Genomic DNA, 16,303 nt, shown 5'->3' on the forward strand with positions numbered 1-16,303 from the left:
TACACACAGAGCTAGACAAGATGAGCATTTGAGGTAAAAAAGTATATAAATTATATATTTTTTTTATAAAATAACTGATCGTTTTGCTAGATAAGACCCTTGTTTCCTCGGCTGTGATCGTTTAGAGCCCTTTGAAGCTGCATTTTGGAAGTTCAAACTCGGGGGCACCATAGAAGTCCATTATATGGAAAGAAATCCTCAAATGTTTTCCTCAGAAAACATAATTTCCTTACGACTGAAGAAAGAAAGACATGAACATCTTGGATGACAAGGGGGTGAGTACATTATCTGTAAATTTTTGTTCTGAAAGTGAACTACTCCTTTAAGCTCTCGAATCAACGTCTCAGGTACTTATTGAACAGCATCTCGACTTTTTTCTGACAGGTTCGTCTTGATAAACCGAGTTACTTTAATAGCCAAAGAGTGGAAATTAAAAAGTACTGGAAACATTTACTAATTGAATCACAACCTTGGAGTTAATTAACAGATGTATATTCATCAAGGCGTTAAAATCGTCGTAAGTGGCGAGTCAAAAAAAACAATTCACTAAAAAGAACCGATTCGCGGAAAGAAGTCAATACTTCATCGCTAAAAAAACGGAGGATAACAGACTTTTTTTTATGACAGTTACTTCGATAGTCGAAGAGAGGAAATTATACAAATAAGCTCTTTTTCTGACAGGTTCGACTTAATAAACCAAGAGTGAATCGACAGTTTGACTGACGAAAAAAGTTACTTTGATAGTCCAAAAGTGGAAATTATACAAATAAAACGTACTGGAAACATTTACCAATTGATTCACAACTTTGGAGCTAACATATGTAAATTCATCAAGGAACACAAGGTTAAAATTGTTCTTAAATTGTTTTAGTTCGAGTCAAGAACCGATTTACAGAAATAAATCAATTCGTCACTAAAAGAACAGACTTTTTCTGACAGGTTTGACTTGATAAACCAAGAATGAATTGACGATTTGACTGACAGGGCGAAAAATAGTCGAAGAGCGGATATTATACACATAAAACGTATTGGAGCCATTTACCAATATTTTCACAACTTTGGAGCTAACATGTAAATCGTCGAACTGTTGTAGTTCTGTTTTAACTGGCGAGTCAAAGAAACGATTCACTAAAAAAAGAATGCGATTCGCGGAAAGAAGTCAATACTTTACTAAAAGTGCGGAAAAGAACAGACTTTTTCTGACAGGTTCGATTTGATACACCAGTGAATCGACGATTTGAATGACATGGCGAAAAAAGTTACTTTGATAGTCCAAGAGCGGAAATTATACAAATAAAACGTACTGGAAACATTTATCAATTGATTCACAACTTGAATCAAGGGATCACAATAATCGTCAAACTGTTTTCTTTGTTTTAACTGCTGAAAAAAAACAGCTAAAGGTTGGTGGGTTTTAGCTGGTCATAGAAATGGTTTTGGCCACTTTCTTAGCTGGTCAGGCTGGGAGACCAGCTGGAACAACCAGTTAAAACCAGCTACTTCCAACTTAAGACAGCTAAGACCAGCCAACCAGCCTAGGCTGGTTTTAGCGGGGGTGTTTTTTCAGAGCAGATTCTCTAAAAAGAATTGATTCACAAAAAGGAGTCAATACTTGATCACTTAAAGAATGGAAGAGAAACTGTGGGAAACACTGACTTCAATATTTAACAAATCGTTAAATATTAAAATTGTATAAAGTCTATATGACACCTATATGGGGCAGTCTACAGAATCGTCTTGGGGAAAAAATGGCTTTTTCCAAAAAAATAATAATAATAATTGTATGAAAGCAAATTGTATAATATCCAAAGTACACGTCTAGTGATTGTGCAATTAATTCTCATATTTTCAGGAAGTTTTGGAACATTTGTCCTCTCCTCAAATTTGTCACTTCTGAAACACAGTGATAATAAATTAGAAGGGCTGTATTGACCTATAAAGATTTAACTTTTTTTGCTATTTTATTAACATTTTTCAGAGGTAAATCAATAACAATTACATTTTTGACAATATTTTAAGTGTAATTTATGAGTAAAAGGCAAAAAGAGAAGGATTTATTAGTTTGAATATACATTGAATCAAAAACTATCATAACATCTTGGTTAATAATTTAGTATACTCTATTTTTGACAAAATATCCCATGTTTCAGTAGTGGTTGCACATTTTCGCAACCACATCGCATTACAGAATTTTAACCCACATACTAAAACATTGCTAACTGTACTAAAATTTGCTTTATTTCCACCAAATATAGGAATGCGTGTTGTCTTTTGTCACTACTGAAACATTTTTGGTTTGACAGTTTCAGTAGTGACAATTTTATGGGATAACACCCAAAAAACAAACATGTCACTACGAAACACAGATTTGTCAGACTTTTGAACACATTTACCTCAAAACCATGGGGCCTATATACTCACACCTTGTAGCTAGAAATATTTCCTTTTCATAAATGTAGGGATGTAGTTAAAATCAGCCAATGGACTAGTGGCATGAATTTTTTTACATAATTTTCATAATTTACAAAGAAAATATATTTTTTCTTTTTTTTTTTAAGTTGAAATTTAGGGGTTACGGTCGGGACAGCCACCTCCCTATTGAAAGTACCCAAATAAAGTCCATATATATTAAGCTTACTGATATTTAGAATATTATTGTGGGTTTAAATGTGTTTTTTGGTTGTGGGACAGCAGTTTGCACCAGTTCTGTTGAATGTCCCAGATATGTACTTAAGTGAAATAAATCTATAATTGATTACAGGTTATTTTAGAGTAATGACAAACATTGTGCTGTGACTAATATTTCCTCCAGCCTATGAACGGCAGAAAAACAGCAGACGTGGAAAAACAAAACGAGCAGTTAACGTGTTAGTCATTCTCGGAAATGTAATAAAACCACCACCATAAATATTTCTTATTAATCAACAGATTTTATTTACAGAAAGAACAGAAATATGTGTGTGGACTGTTGTCATCACATTTTAAAAAGCAGGATCTTTTTCCTCTTTCGATAGAAAGCAGGAACTTACAAACAGAGTTGAAATTGACGTTTTAGCCAAAGACCAATCGTGGAAATTGAGACAAAGCCTTTATTTATTGATCTTTTGCAATGTTTCTGCAAACATTCCCACCCCTCACCCCTCGTTATTCATCATTCGTCTCCAGCCCCCCTGCAACCACGGCGTATCGAAATAAATGCTCAAGGGAAGAAACAGACAAATGAATCTCGATGCACTGGACTGTGATGGACACAAGAAAATAAAAAAAGCACGCAATGATGGAGTTTCAAGAGTGCAATTAGTACAGCGATGGCAAGATAGATAAAACAAAACACTAAAACCGGATACATTAACAGAATTGTTATACTAAAAGAAATTACGCAAAATCTCCTTTCACTCTAGCGCTACCTTGCCCATATTCAAAACATAAATCAAGTCTACGTTAGGGTTTACATCTTCAACAGTTTCTGTGATGGTGGATTTGGTGTGATTTTCCAGTTGAACCATTTCCCAGGTGAAGCTACTGTTTAAATCTTGCGTCTGTTTTCTGTTTTAGTGAACCTAAATCCTTTTCTAACAGGAGAAGTCTGCAGTTTAACAGAAAGGGTGCTCTAAACACAGGGGCTAGTCTGCTGCTCCTCATTAACAGAGCAACAAGAGGAAAAAAGGTTAAAAGAAATATAAAAAGTTACCCCCCTCCCACAAAAAAAAAAAAAAAAAAAAAAACACAATGGGACAGACAAACGACGGTCAGTTTTAATGCACGCTCATAGCAGAAGTCTGCGGCTACCTCCCCAACCACATTAAAAGAAAGCCGTATGAGTAGATCATCTGCCCATGCATCTCAACAGCAGTGAATCAGGACAAAGACATTTTTCTTTCTTTTTGTACTAATGTGCATTTAAATCACAAATTGTCTGTAGTTTTCTTTTTACTTTTGTGTTAATATATTCTTTACAGTTTATCATAATTTTTTTTTGTTTCCTAAGACTGCGTCCTTTACATGAAAATGAATAGGTCTTGGCAGAACATGGAGTTGTGTTCCTTCTTGACTTCCTTTTTTTTTCTTCTCTCTTTTTGTCTCCCCACATACATTTCTAGACTTCGATATTGTTTCCGGCATAAAGCCTGGTCCATGTTCGGGCTGAAAAAGACAAACAGATGCAGAGTTAATACACTCCCAAGTGTTTTATCTCACACTTATCTTCAGCAGAAAGCTGATTTCAACTCCAGGTGTGTGAACAGAAAGGGTGTGGATGTTTCCAAATGTATTATGACTAACTGTAAAAAGCAATTAGCAACAGCAAAACAATGTACTTTGAAGGCAGCAACATGAGATAAGAACTATTGCGCAAAAGCATCTTTATGGATTAAGGCCTCTGGGGCACAGACTATCGATGTAGTGCCACTGGCCTCTTAAAGAGCTTAAAGCTTATTGAACAGCCGGACAAAAACCTCTGATTTAAGTGAATGTAGAACAAACAGACAAATGAATATTAGCAATACAGAGACTGATTCCTCATGGCATTCTAAACCTTTATGACTTTCTTCTGTTGAACACAAAACAAACGTTTTGAAGACTGTTTTTGTCAGTACTCAATGCTGGAAGCCAGTACGAATGTTATTATATGGGCAAAAAATATTTAAAATATTTACTTTTCTCACAATTCAGACTGATAAACTCAGAATAGTGAGATGGAAACTTGCAATTGTGAGAAAAAAAGTCAATTGTGGAAAAAAAAGAAAGATTCCTTAAATATCCTGCAATACTAACTTTTTACTTTGTTGCTTTTTTTTGTTTCCAGCACAGAAAAAAAAAAGTAATTGAAATTTTTATTTCACAATTCAGACTTTTTTCCTCAGAGTTGCAGTTTTTTTTGTCTTGTAATTCCAAATATACATCTTGCAATTGAGTTTAACACTCATCATTGACTTCTTCAATGACTTCTTTCTTCATTGACAAGTCCGAGTTTCTCATAACACAAGTTTTTTTCCTGCCAAACTGTGAGTTTGTATCTTGCAATAATCTCTCAGAATTGAGGAAAAAGGTTGAATTGTAGGAGAAAAAGGCTGAATTGTCTATTTTTTCCACCCCCTGTCAGAAACATGCTTCCATAAGGATGAGCAAATTAACTAATTTAGAATTATAAAAAAAAAAAAAAACATGAAATATTGAGAAAAAAAGTCAGAATTGTGAAATAAAATTGCAATTATTATTTTTTTTATTCTGTGGTGGACAAAAAAAAAAAAAAAAAAAAAAAAAAGATGTAAATTTAGAATTTGTAAATATCTTGCAATACTGACTGACTTTCTTGTAATTTCAAGTATACATCCTGCAATTCAGAGTTTATAACACCTCACTGACTTTTCCCATAATTTCAAGTTTCTCATTCCACAAGTTTTTTTTTCTTTAAAATTGAGTTTGTTTTGCAATATTCTCAGAATTGCAAGAAAAAAGGCTGAATTTAAAGAAACTCAATTTTTCCCTCATGTGGCAGAAACAAGCTTCCATTTGAATAATATGTAAATGAGCAAATTTCAGAAATTAAAAGGTCATTTTGACTTCTCAATTCTGACTTTTTTAAACTCAAAATTAAGAGATAAACTCAGAATAGTGAGATGTAAACTCAACTGTGAGGGAAAAAAGTCAGAATTGTGAAATAAAAAAAAATATTGCAATTACCTTTTTTATTATGTGGTAAAAACAAAAAACAAAAAAACAATTCAAAGAAAAAAGGCTGAATTTTAAGACAAACTCATTTTTTTCCAAAAGAATGACATGTGATAAAGCAAATTAAAGAGTTTTCTTTCTTTTTTTATTAAATAAATAAAAAGGTAATTGTGACTTTTTTTTTACTTAAACTCAGAATTATGAGAAACTCAAAATAGCGAGATGTAAACTTGCAATTGTGAGAGAAAAAAAAAATCTGAATTGTGAAATAGCTATTTCTATTGTTATTTTATTCCATGGTAAAACAAAAATAATACAAATAAAAACAAAAAAATTCAAAGAGAAAGTCAGAACTGATATAAATTTAGAATTCTGTGATATCTTGCAATAATGACTTTCTATCTGCAATTCCGAGTATACATCTTGGAATTCTGAGTTTATAACTACTCACTAACTTTTCCCAGAATTGCAAGTTTATATTTTGCAATGTTTTCTCAGAATTGCAAGAAAAAAAGGCTGAATTGCGAAACAAACTCCTTTTTTTTCATCCCGTGGTGAAAACAAGCTTCCATAAGAATGGCATGAGGGTGAGCAAATTCAAGAATTTTCTTTTTTCTTTAAATGCATGTAACCAGCACCCACCTGTCTCTATGGCTTGAGCTTCGTTAGTCTTCCACTGCTCTGCGACGTCGTTTGCTAGAGGATCATCAGGGTTGGGAGCGCTTAGTAATGCCTGGATTGATAGCAGCACTGTGCGGATCTGCAAGGCTGGAGACCACTTATCTGCGTCACATCATGCCACGGAGAGAGATAAACAAGAAAAAGAGCATTAGCAGAAAAGTAGCTGCTAGCATCCAGTGCTGGGGTCAAAAGTGTAATCCGAGATCCTCAATCTTCCAACAGAGATTAAATAGGCAAATCTGTCACAGTATGTACATGTTAGGTAAGAGAGCTATAAAACTGAATAGACTCAAACTGCCATTCCTCAGAGGTAAAGTCAGAAAGCATAACTTCTCTTCATTTTTCTCCCACAGTGTACTCAAGGGACAAAATCCTAATTTTCCCCATTTTAATAGCACATTTGTCATAGGATATTTCACTGCCTAAATCAGCTGAAAAGATAAGACATTATCTAACATGTATACAGTCTACTGTTTTGTAATTACTGAGATGGATAGATCTGAGTTTTGGAAAATGAAATAAACCGATCTCTCACCTTTCAAAATATCTAGACATATTCTTCCCAGCTTGTCTACATTGGGGTGATATATTTTGGTCATGAAGCGTACTTTCGGAGCTGCCATGGGATATTCTTCAGGAAGAAAGAGTTCAAGTTTAAAAGTTCCTCCCTCAAAGGGGGAGTCTTGAGGTCCGGCGATGACCACATGGAAGTAGCGAGCGTTCCCCTCATCTGGCTCTGCCTTTATACCTGGCACTGGCTCTGCCAACAAACGCTGTGTTTCCTACACAGACACAGACACATGGAAACAAGATCAATTAGGTTGGAACATCAAGCATCTACACATTCAGTTAATTAGCAATTAGCCGAAGCACTGGTAGTGAGACAGTCGAGTACACAGGAGTAAACAAATCAGCAGAAAGAGCCAATATGTAACGCGCACAGTGACAACAGTTTCGTGTTTAAAAAAAAAAAAACTGTCCTGTATCAACACAGCACATTCCAATGGCAAACAAACCTGTATGGCTAGGTGATACATGGCCTCACAGGCCATTTAAAGGGATAGTTCATCCAAAAATGAAAATTACTCCATGATTTACTCACCCTCAAGCCATCCTAGGTGTATATGACTTTCTTCTTTCAGATGAATACAATCTGAGTTACATAAAAAAAAAATCCTTTCCCTTTCAAGCTTTATAATGACAGTGAATGGCTGTTGAGATTTTCAAGTCCAATAAAGTACACCCATCCATCATGAAAAGTACTCCACACTGCTCCAGGGTGTTAATAAAGGCCGTCTGAAGGCAACTGATTTCTTTGTGTAATAAAATATTTTTCCAATACTGGTATACCGTGCATCCCTACTCGCAAGACTAGTATATTCTCACTGGAGCTCACACAACTCTATCGTGAAAACGCTTATGTGAGTTAGCGGAGGCTAGAGATTGCGGTTTATGAAGTTTTAAATATGCATATTCCTACACAAACACATTGATTCACTTCAGAAGGCCTTTATTACAGCCCAGGAGTTGTGTGGAGTACTTTTTATGATGGATGGATGCACTTTATTGAACTTTAAAATCTCAACAGCCATTTTTAAAGCTGGGAACAGCCAGGACATTTTTTTTTTATATAACTCTTTCATCTTTCATTTTCAACTGTATTCGTCTGAAAGAAGAAACTCATATACACCTAGAATAGCTTGAGGGAAAGTAAATCATGGGGGATTTAAATTTTTGGGTGAACTGTCCCTTTAAGAATATTAGGTTCTGGATTTTTGTAAATTAGATACGCATGACCAAACCCACACAGATTTTGAGCACAGACTGACAAGGTGAAAATAACAGAATTTAAGCATCGTAAAATGTGTTAACTGGAGATTAAAGTACTGCATTCTTATTGGTAGACGAAAGTATTTACCTTTTTTTTTTTTATTAAAGCAAACTTGAACACTATTCAAAAGTTAGGGTTAGCATTAGCAAGATATTTTATTTTTGCTATAAATAAAAGATGCATTAAATTGACAAATAGAGACTGTAAAGACATGTTACTGCTGATAATGTTTATATTTCAAACAAATGCTGCTATCAACTTCCGATTAATTGAAGAAGAAAAAAATCCGTTTTCACAAAAATAAGCAGGATAACTGCTTTCAACACTGAAAGAATCATGTGACACTGGGGACTGGAGTAATGATGCTAAAAATTCAGCTTTACCATCACAGAAATCAATTGTATTTTAAAGTGTATTCACATAGAAAAGAGTTATTTTAAACTGTAATAATATTTCACAATTTTACCATTTTACTGTATTTTTAACCAAATAAATTCAGCCTTAGTGGTGAGCATAGAAGACTTCTTTAAAAGCATTTTCAAACAACCTTACTGATCCCAAAATTTTGAATGCAACTACTTGAACCATGAAAGGTTTCCTGAAAGTGTATACATCCTAAATAAGAAGAGTGTTTTATTGTAAACATCAACCAAGTCACAAACTTGTGTTTAAATATAGTTACTAACACCAGAACTAGAATATTTACAGATAACACAGCAACCATAACCTTCAATAGGGCAGAGGACCGTCTTACACTACAAACACTGCTGGTTAGGCACAATAACAATGTTTTCAGTAAACATCTTCGCACCATATTAAAAAAAAATACTATCTTGCAATTTTACTTTGGATATAGCACATGACTTGTCTTAATGCTGCCCTTTAGCTTGCACCGACTGCTCAATGACATGTAGCATGGTATTATATCTCAACCTCATCAATTTAACTCAAGTAATGCCAGGTATACACTACACAATTTTTAAAGTCTGTTCCTTTCACACTATGTAATGGTTTTGGGTATCATGAAGTTGCTGTGGTTTGTCTATTATATGACTGATTGGCGATTGGGGGTCATATTTTACAAAATATTACACTAGAAAGAAAGCCTGACAACTTGTGCACGAGAAGTGATACAAGAAACTACACAAGATCACATACAAGTAGAATATTGGCACAAGACTGGACTTCCTCCCAATTAAAAATGGTGGTCTGCAAGAAGCATGCAATGCAGGTTAGATGTGCACTTGCAGCGAAAAACAAAAAAAAAGAAAAGCTGAAGAATATGGAGGAGAAAATGGTTGGGGAGACAAATCCTCCCCCTAAAATTTCTCTTGCCACATATCTTGCTCTTATTGGCAGTAGGCCGATGTCATTTCCTGTCAAAACACATTTCACACTAGGGCTGCACGATTATTCGCACGATGTTGTGAGGCGCGTTTAGTCAATGAAGCCGGTACTTTGATTAGTAGTTAGGGATGTAACGGTATTGTAAATACCGTCGTACCGCAATAGCAAATTTTTTCGATACTACCGTGGTCGCATGACTCGATAAAACCATAGGTCTTCTAAGAAAAGTTTGCTCAGGCGAATGGAGCGAACGGGAGGTAGCGGGAACTACAATTCCCATCAGCCCAGGCGTGGCCATCATCCTTTGCGGTCTGTTGCCCGCCCCCCTTGAACGTCAAGTTCATTTTATTTTCGATATAATAGCGCCAGATCACAATAGAAGTCATTTAAGGTTGTCTTTCCTATAGAACAGGTCTATACATTGTTCTTTTATTAAACAAACTAAATTGCCTTATGTTATTTATCTTATTTACACGAAGGCATGTCATTTCTGTCTCTACATTGTCACGCGTTTACAATGTCTCCTCCGCGAAAACATGGACTGGATCGCGGACTCCATGCATAAAAACCGAATTTACTATAGCGTGGAATGCCACGGAATTCGTTGATTTTTGGATTAATAAATCAGAAGTTGGTCTGTCACTTAATTCAAATCGCGATATTGACTAGTGTCTGTGAAAACTGAAATGCAAAAAGACCATTTTAATATGAATCCTGCATGTTCCGTTTGCCTCTGTGTGTATGAATGGAGGAGACTCACGCTAATTTTTGGCATTTGCATCTCACATGAACAGATAAACTCAATCTCCAAAACTGCTGTGAGTGTCACTTTTACCATTTCATTTGAGAAAACTAGCATCATATCATACTATACACACAGAAACTTTACGGCCACCTGTCAAAATAAAAGTACGGTTTAACATGTAACAGAACAATATTAGTCTTGTATTATTTTTGCACAGTATAATGTAGGTGTTTATATATTCCTATTTAAATAATTTACATAAAACAATATATATGATAAAAAAAATGAATATTACAACAAGATTAACCACTTAATTGTAGAACAAAAATACTACAATTATTATTTACACGTTTTAAACTGAATATAATTTTTCTTCCATGTATTGATTTTAACAGTAAACCTCTGTTTGTTTGCCAAAAATTAAAAGGGTTTATTTTTTCATTGGATTAAAAATAAATAAATGTTTATGCTTTCATTTGATTATCAGAAAAATAAAAACACACAAGAATTTCTAAAAAAAAAAAAAAAAAAAGGCAAAAGATTGTAGAGCCCTGTTGTTCAAAATGTTAAAACAGAGAGTTTTGGACTTATTTTTCCACTGAAATGAATGTTTTCGTTATTACACAAAGTAGGCTAAAGTACTGTGAAAAAAAGTAACGTGGTTACATGGTTTAATAATTTTTTGTTATTAAAATTGAAAAATTGAAGTTCCTGTTTCAAAGTTTACAGATAGATGGCTAATTTGTATGCCGTTGATATGTTCAGTGTTCATGTAAACTGTTTAATAAACACTTCTGGCACTTTTTTCGAGTCTCTTCATTAGTTTTGTTTTTCCTGTAAATGATTCAATAAATACCGTACCGTGCCATTCATACCGAGGTATTACCGTACCGTGAAGTTTTGATACCGTTACATCCCTATTAGTAGTAAATCTCCATCACGTGCGTTCAGCGTTCCGCAATTAATACACAGAGGCGTAAATCACTGACAAGCTACGCCAAATCGCGCTCAAAATCGAATGTGATTTACGCCTCTGAACGCTCCAGCTGAACGCACGTGATGGAGATTTACTACTAATCAAAGTACCGGCTTCATTGACTAAACGCGCCTCACAACATCGTGCAGCCCTATTTCACACTGCAAGATAGTGAGTCGCAGACAGGTCTGCTCAAAAGTTTTTGAACAGTAAGATTTGTAATGATTTTTAAAAATGTCTCTTCTGATCACTAAGCCTGGATTTTTTTTTCTTCCTTTTTTATAATATTTTTACTATTTAAAATAACAGTTTTCTATTCGAATACATTTTAAAATGTAATTTATTCCTGTGATCAAAGCTAAATTTTCAGCACCATTACTCCAGTCTTCAGTGTCACACGATCCTTAAGAAATCATTGTAATATGCTGATTTGCAGTTCAAGAAACATTTATTATTATTATTATTATTATTATTATTAATTCTTTGGTGAATAGGAAGACCATCATTTCTCTGAAATAAAAATCTTGTGAAATAAAAAGCTTGGATAATTTTCTTTTGGTAAAGAATACTTTTATTTAGCATGGATGCTTTAAATTGGCCAAAAGTGATGATAAAGGCATTTATAATGCTACAAAAGATTTCTATTTCAGAGAAATTCTGTTCTTCTGAGCTTTCTATTTGTCTAAGAAACCTGAAAAACTTCTACTCAGCTGTTTTCAGAATAGTAATAATGTCTTTTGAGCAGCAAATCAGAATATTAGAATGATTTCTGAAAAATCATGTGAATTGAGTAATGATGTTAAAAATTCAGCTTTGAAATCACAGGAATAAATTACTAAGTTACTTTAAATAGTAAAATATATATGGATCAAATAAATGCAGGCTTGGTGAGAAGAGACTTCTTTAAAAACCATACTGTTCAAAAACTTTTGACTGCTAGTGTATGCAACACATTGGCACTTCTATATACAATATGCGATCATTACTCGCATGAACGAGCAACAATTTGCCTCCAAACTTAAGCCTTTGTCTGCGACCTTCAGAAATCCATTGCCATGTGAAAATCTGGCATAATATCATGAACTGTATATACCTGCCATTACAGCAGTGTTTCATCTGAAACCAAGTCTTCAAGGGTTAAAATGACAGTCATTAAAATCCAATCAAGACAGACACTTTTCGTGAGAGTGAGACAGGGCTGAACTTTAAAGCCCTTTGGAAACTCACACCCATATGACTAATGAGAATCTGATATCACCTGTAGAATGCAAGAGTCTGGAGACGTCGTTCATCTGAGAACTGCTGTACTCTACACCTGAAAGATTGTCTACCTGGCATTTGAGAACTCGTGCCAAAGCGTAGATTTTACAATCTCAGTGTCACAATCCTATTTCCAAAGCTACCACACCTGTCCTGTAACCTAGTTCAATGGATGAGGGTTTTATGGATATACAATGATGAACCTGTAAAACAAGAAACTTATACAAGAATTTCCAGTTTTTAAACTGGACGACACTAGCATGAGATATTTTTATAATCCTGATTGATTTTAAAAATAAATCAATCAAATCAATCAATCTAGATCCAAAATACACTAATGTTTTAAGGTTTGAGGTGGCACAATTATATTGTTTTTTTTACTTCTTTTCTATCTTATATTTTAAAATCTACATTTATTCCTGAACAAAACATTTCTTATTATTATCAATATACATTTTTTAGAAATCCTAGAATAATAGAAAGTTCAAAAGAACATACACTTCCAGTCAAAAGTTTTTAAACAGTAAGATTTTTAATGTTTTTTCTTCTCACCAAGCCTGCATTTATTGCATCCAAAGTACAGCAAAACAGTACATTTTGAAATATTTTTACCCTTTAAAATAACTGTTTTCTATTTAAATATATTTTCAAATGTAATTTATTCCTGTGATTTCATAACTGAATTTTAGCATCATTACTCCAATCACATGATCCTCCAGAAATCATTCTAATATTCTGATTTTCTGCTTAAAAAAAAAACATGTATTATTATTATTATTATTATTATTATTATGTTGAAAACAGCTGAGTTGAATTTATTCAGTTTTTGTTGATGAAGTTCAGAACAACAACATTTATCTTAAATAGAAATCTTTTATAAAGTATACATGTCTTTATCATCACTTTTGCTGAATTTAAAGCATTCTTGCTACATAATGAAGCATAAACTTCTAGAATTTCTTTAAAAAAGTTATACTGACAAAGCTCTCGAATGTTATAGTGTATAATGTTACAAAAGCTTTTTATTTCAGATAAATACTGATCTTTGTATCTTTCTATTGAGCAAAGAATCATAAAAAATGTACACTGTTTTAAATATTAATATTAATAATAATAATAATAATAATAAAATGTTTATTGAACAGCAAATCAGCATATTAGAATAATTTCTGAAGGATCATGTGACACTGAAGACTGAGTAATGATGCTGAAAATTCAGCTTTGATCACAGGAATAAATTACATTTTCAAATATATTCAAATAAGAGTTTTTTTTTTCAATAGTAAAAATATTTCACATTATTACTGCTTTTGCTGTATTTTGGATCAGATAAATGCAGACTTGGTGAGCAGAAGAGACTTATTAAAAAAAAAACACATTAAAAATCTGTGTATATATACTCTGCAATATTATAAATCTTAACGGTCACTTAAAGCTTGCAATTAAAATATTAATTTCTAACCCTAAACACAGCCATATGAATTATATTTTTCCTAAAAACTGTTCTTAAAGATAATTTTAACTTTAGACACAAATGCCTTTACTGTTATTTCAGTTAACTTGGCATATGCATTGTACTCTGAATGAAATTCCTCACATTTTTTCAGATAACCCACAGACAAAACCATGCAGAGCAAACACAGACAAGAGAGGGGCTCCCTGTCATGGTCTTATGCTCAGGAGACATTAGAGATGCGTTCCCAGCGCTCCAACTCACATTAGTCAGCTCATTTCCCAGCCAACCAGAAGAATTATACATTTAAAGATACAATAAATTCAATTACCAGTATCTTTCAAGTGAACAAAAAATCCTGGAAGTACAAGATGCATAGGCATTGGACAATAGCAGAAGTGGACAAAGCACAATTTATAATATTTGTCCCTGGACCATAAGTCACAAGGGTCAATTTTTTGAAATTGAGATTTATCTGAAAGCTGAATAAATAAGGTTTGTCAGTATTTGGTCAAGATACAACTATTCGGAATCTGAGGGTGCAAGAAAACCTAAAAATTGAGTTAATCGCCTTCAAAGTTGTCCAAATGAAGCTCTTAGCAATGCATATTACTAATCAAAAATTAAGTTTTGATATATTCACAGTAGAACATTTACAAAATATCTTTATGAAACATGATCTTTACTTTATATCCAAATGATTTTTGGCATAAAAGAAAAGTTGTTCATTTTGACCCATACAGTGTATTTTTGGCTATTGCTACAAATATACCGGTGTGACTTATGACAGGTTTTGTGGTCCTTGGTCACATATACACCAGGGCCCACGCTAATGAATGCAATTTCTATCCTAAATATGCGGAAACATGCATTCCGAGTTGAGATATTATCAGGAGGAAGCAGCTTGTGTCATTTCACTAGTCAAAAAACTGTTCAATTGAAACTAAGTTATTTGCTAATTCTTGTATTGCTCCAAAAAACACAATCTGTAACACAAAAGGAGACAATTAGGAATATCAGACACTGACAGCTCAAGTCCCCATTTACATTCACTGCATTCTATAAAATGGAAGTGAATAGAGACTGAGACTTTAATTTCGTCTACTGCTTCCTTCTATGTTCCAGACTGACATGCAGCTTTTGTTTTTGGTTTGGAACTAAACACAGGGTTAATAAACGATGACGATTTAAATATAAATTTACTGAACTGTCCCTTTAATTCGGTATTACAGGTTTATTTTTTTCTGTGAGAATAAATAACAGTTCTCATTTAGGAAGTGATGTTTTTTTAAATAATGTCTGTCTTAATTATCTCACGTCGTATTTTATTTGACATTTCTGCTGTTTGGGGCCTGCAGTCATTAGCTCGTTTAGCACCGCAACAGCTTCCCTAGCGTACAGGAAGCGGGCGAGCCTAATCATTTAGCTTTTAATCGTAACTTAAACGCTCTATTAATCATCCTGCACGCAGGAAAATAGACATATGACTTTCTAGAAGTGAAATCGTTGGAGAAATAATGATATGACAGGTTGAATTCGATCGTTTTAAAACGTTTTCCGCCTTGCTAGCTCTCTGAAGTGGTTAGCTTGCAAGCTCACACAGAACAACTCGAGCGCAAGCAATGAATGACCGCGAGTGTCTCTCTCTCTCGCCGTTTAGAGCTAGTTATTGTGGGAACGTTTGCCATTTCTTAATGCGTTGGATTCTGGATTCCAAGAAGTGATGAATAAAACACAGGCCCTTCGCCATCTTCCACGGCGGTGGATGTATTTTTAACCCACCCATATTCGGGATACGAGTGAATGTACCGAAACGGAAGTGGCTAACAAACAGAGTGCCAAACGCTAAGCCAGCTGTCGCTTCTCTTTGGCTGAACGTTTCAATGATATTTGAGGATTCCGTGATATTATAGTTTAAAAAGAACGACTGAAAATGTGTAGTGTGTCTCACTTCACGGTTACCTTAATGATCCTGCGGGGCAACCCTGCCATCTTGTCTTGAATGCGGATTTTAGCTTTGACTCTCGGTGCTTCTTACTTCGTTTGCATTGACGGCGGAGACGCAGTGCACACACGCCTTCCGGCGCGTTGCGTCCAGACGCACACGGAAACGTGCGCATTTGATGATGACGATGTGGAAGTTGTAGTTTTGTATTGAGGGAAAGATGTTTGTTTCACACCTCCTGTGTAAAAAAAAATAAAAAAAAATAACATAATTTAAAAAGTGGTTGTTGTTTCATCAATACATTACACTTTTTATAATGAGAACGTTCTGCATTTCACCTAAAGGTGAACATTTAGAAATGAGCACTTTTGATAAATATGCACATAAATGACTCC

General features: G+C 34.2%; 1 protein-coding gene across 1 annotated transcript; it reads right to left on the reverse strand.

Annotated features, from left to right (window-relative positions):
- Window positions 1-2,910: 2,910 nt before the first annotated feature.
- On the reverse strand, window positions 2,911-16,063 carry ube2na (ubiquitin-conjugating enzyme E2Na). Its single transcript, XM_073850084.1, has 4 exons — window positions 15,926-16,063; window positions 6,887-7,133; window positions 6,313-6,453; window positions 2,911-4,143 (listed from the first exon to the last, which is right to left on the reverse strand). The coding sequence occupies exons 1-4, from the start codon at window positions 15,953-15,955 to the stop codon at window positions 4,097-4,099; spliced, it is 465 nt and encodes a 154-aa protein (XP_073706185.1). The 5' UTR covers window positions 15,956-16,063; the 3' UTR covers window positions 2,911-4,096.
- Between the last annotated feature and the right edge of the window lie 240 nt (window positions 16,064-16,303).

Source organism: Garra rufa, chromosome 11, assembly GCF_049309525.1.
Source record: "Garra rufa chromosome 11, GarRuf1.0, whole genome shotgun sequence".
Taxonomy (NCBI): Eukaryota; Metazoa; Chordata; class Actinopteri; order Cypriniformes; family Cyprinidae; genus Garra; species Garra rufa.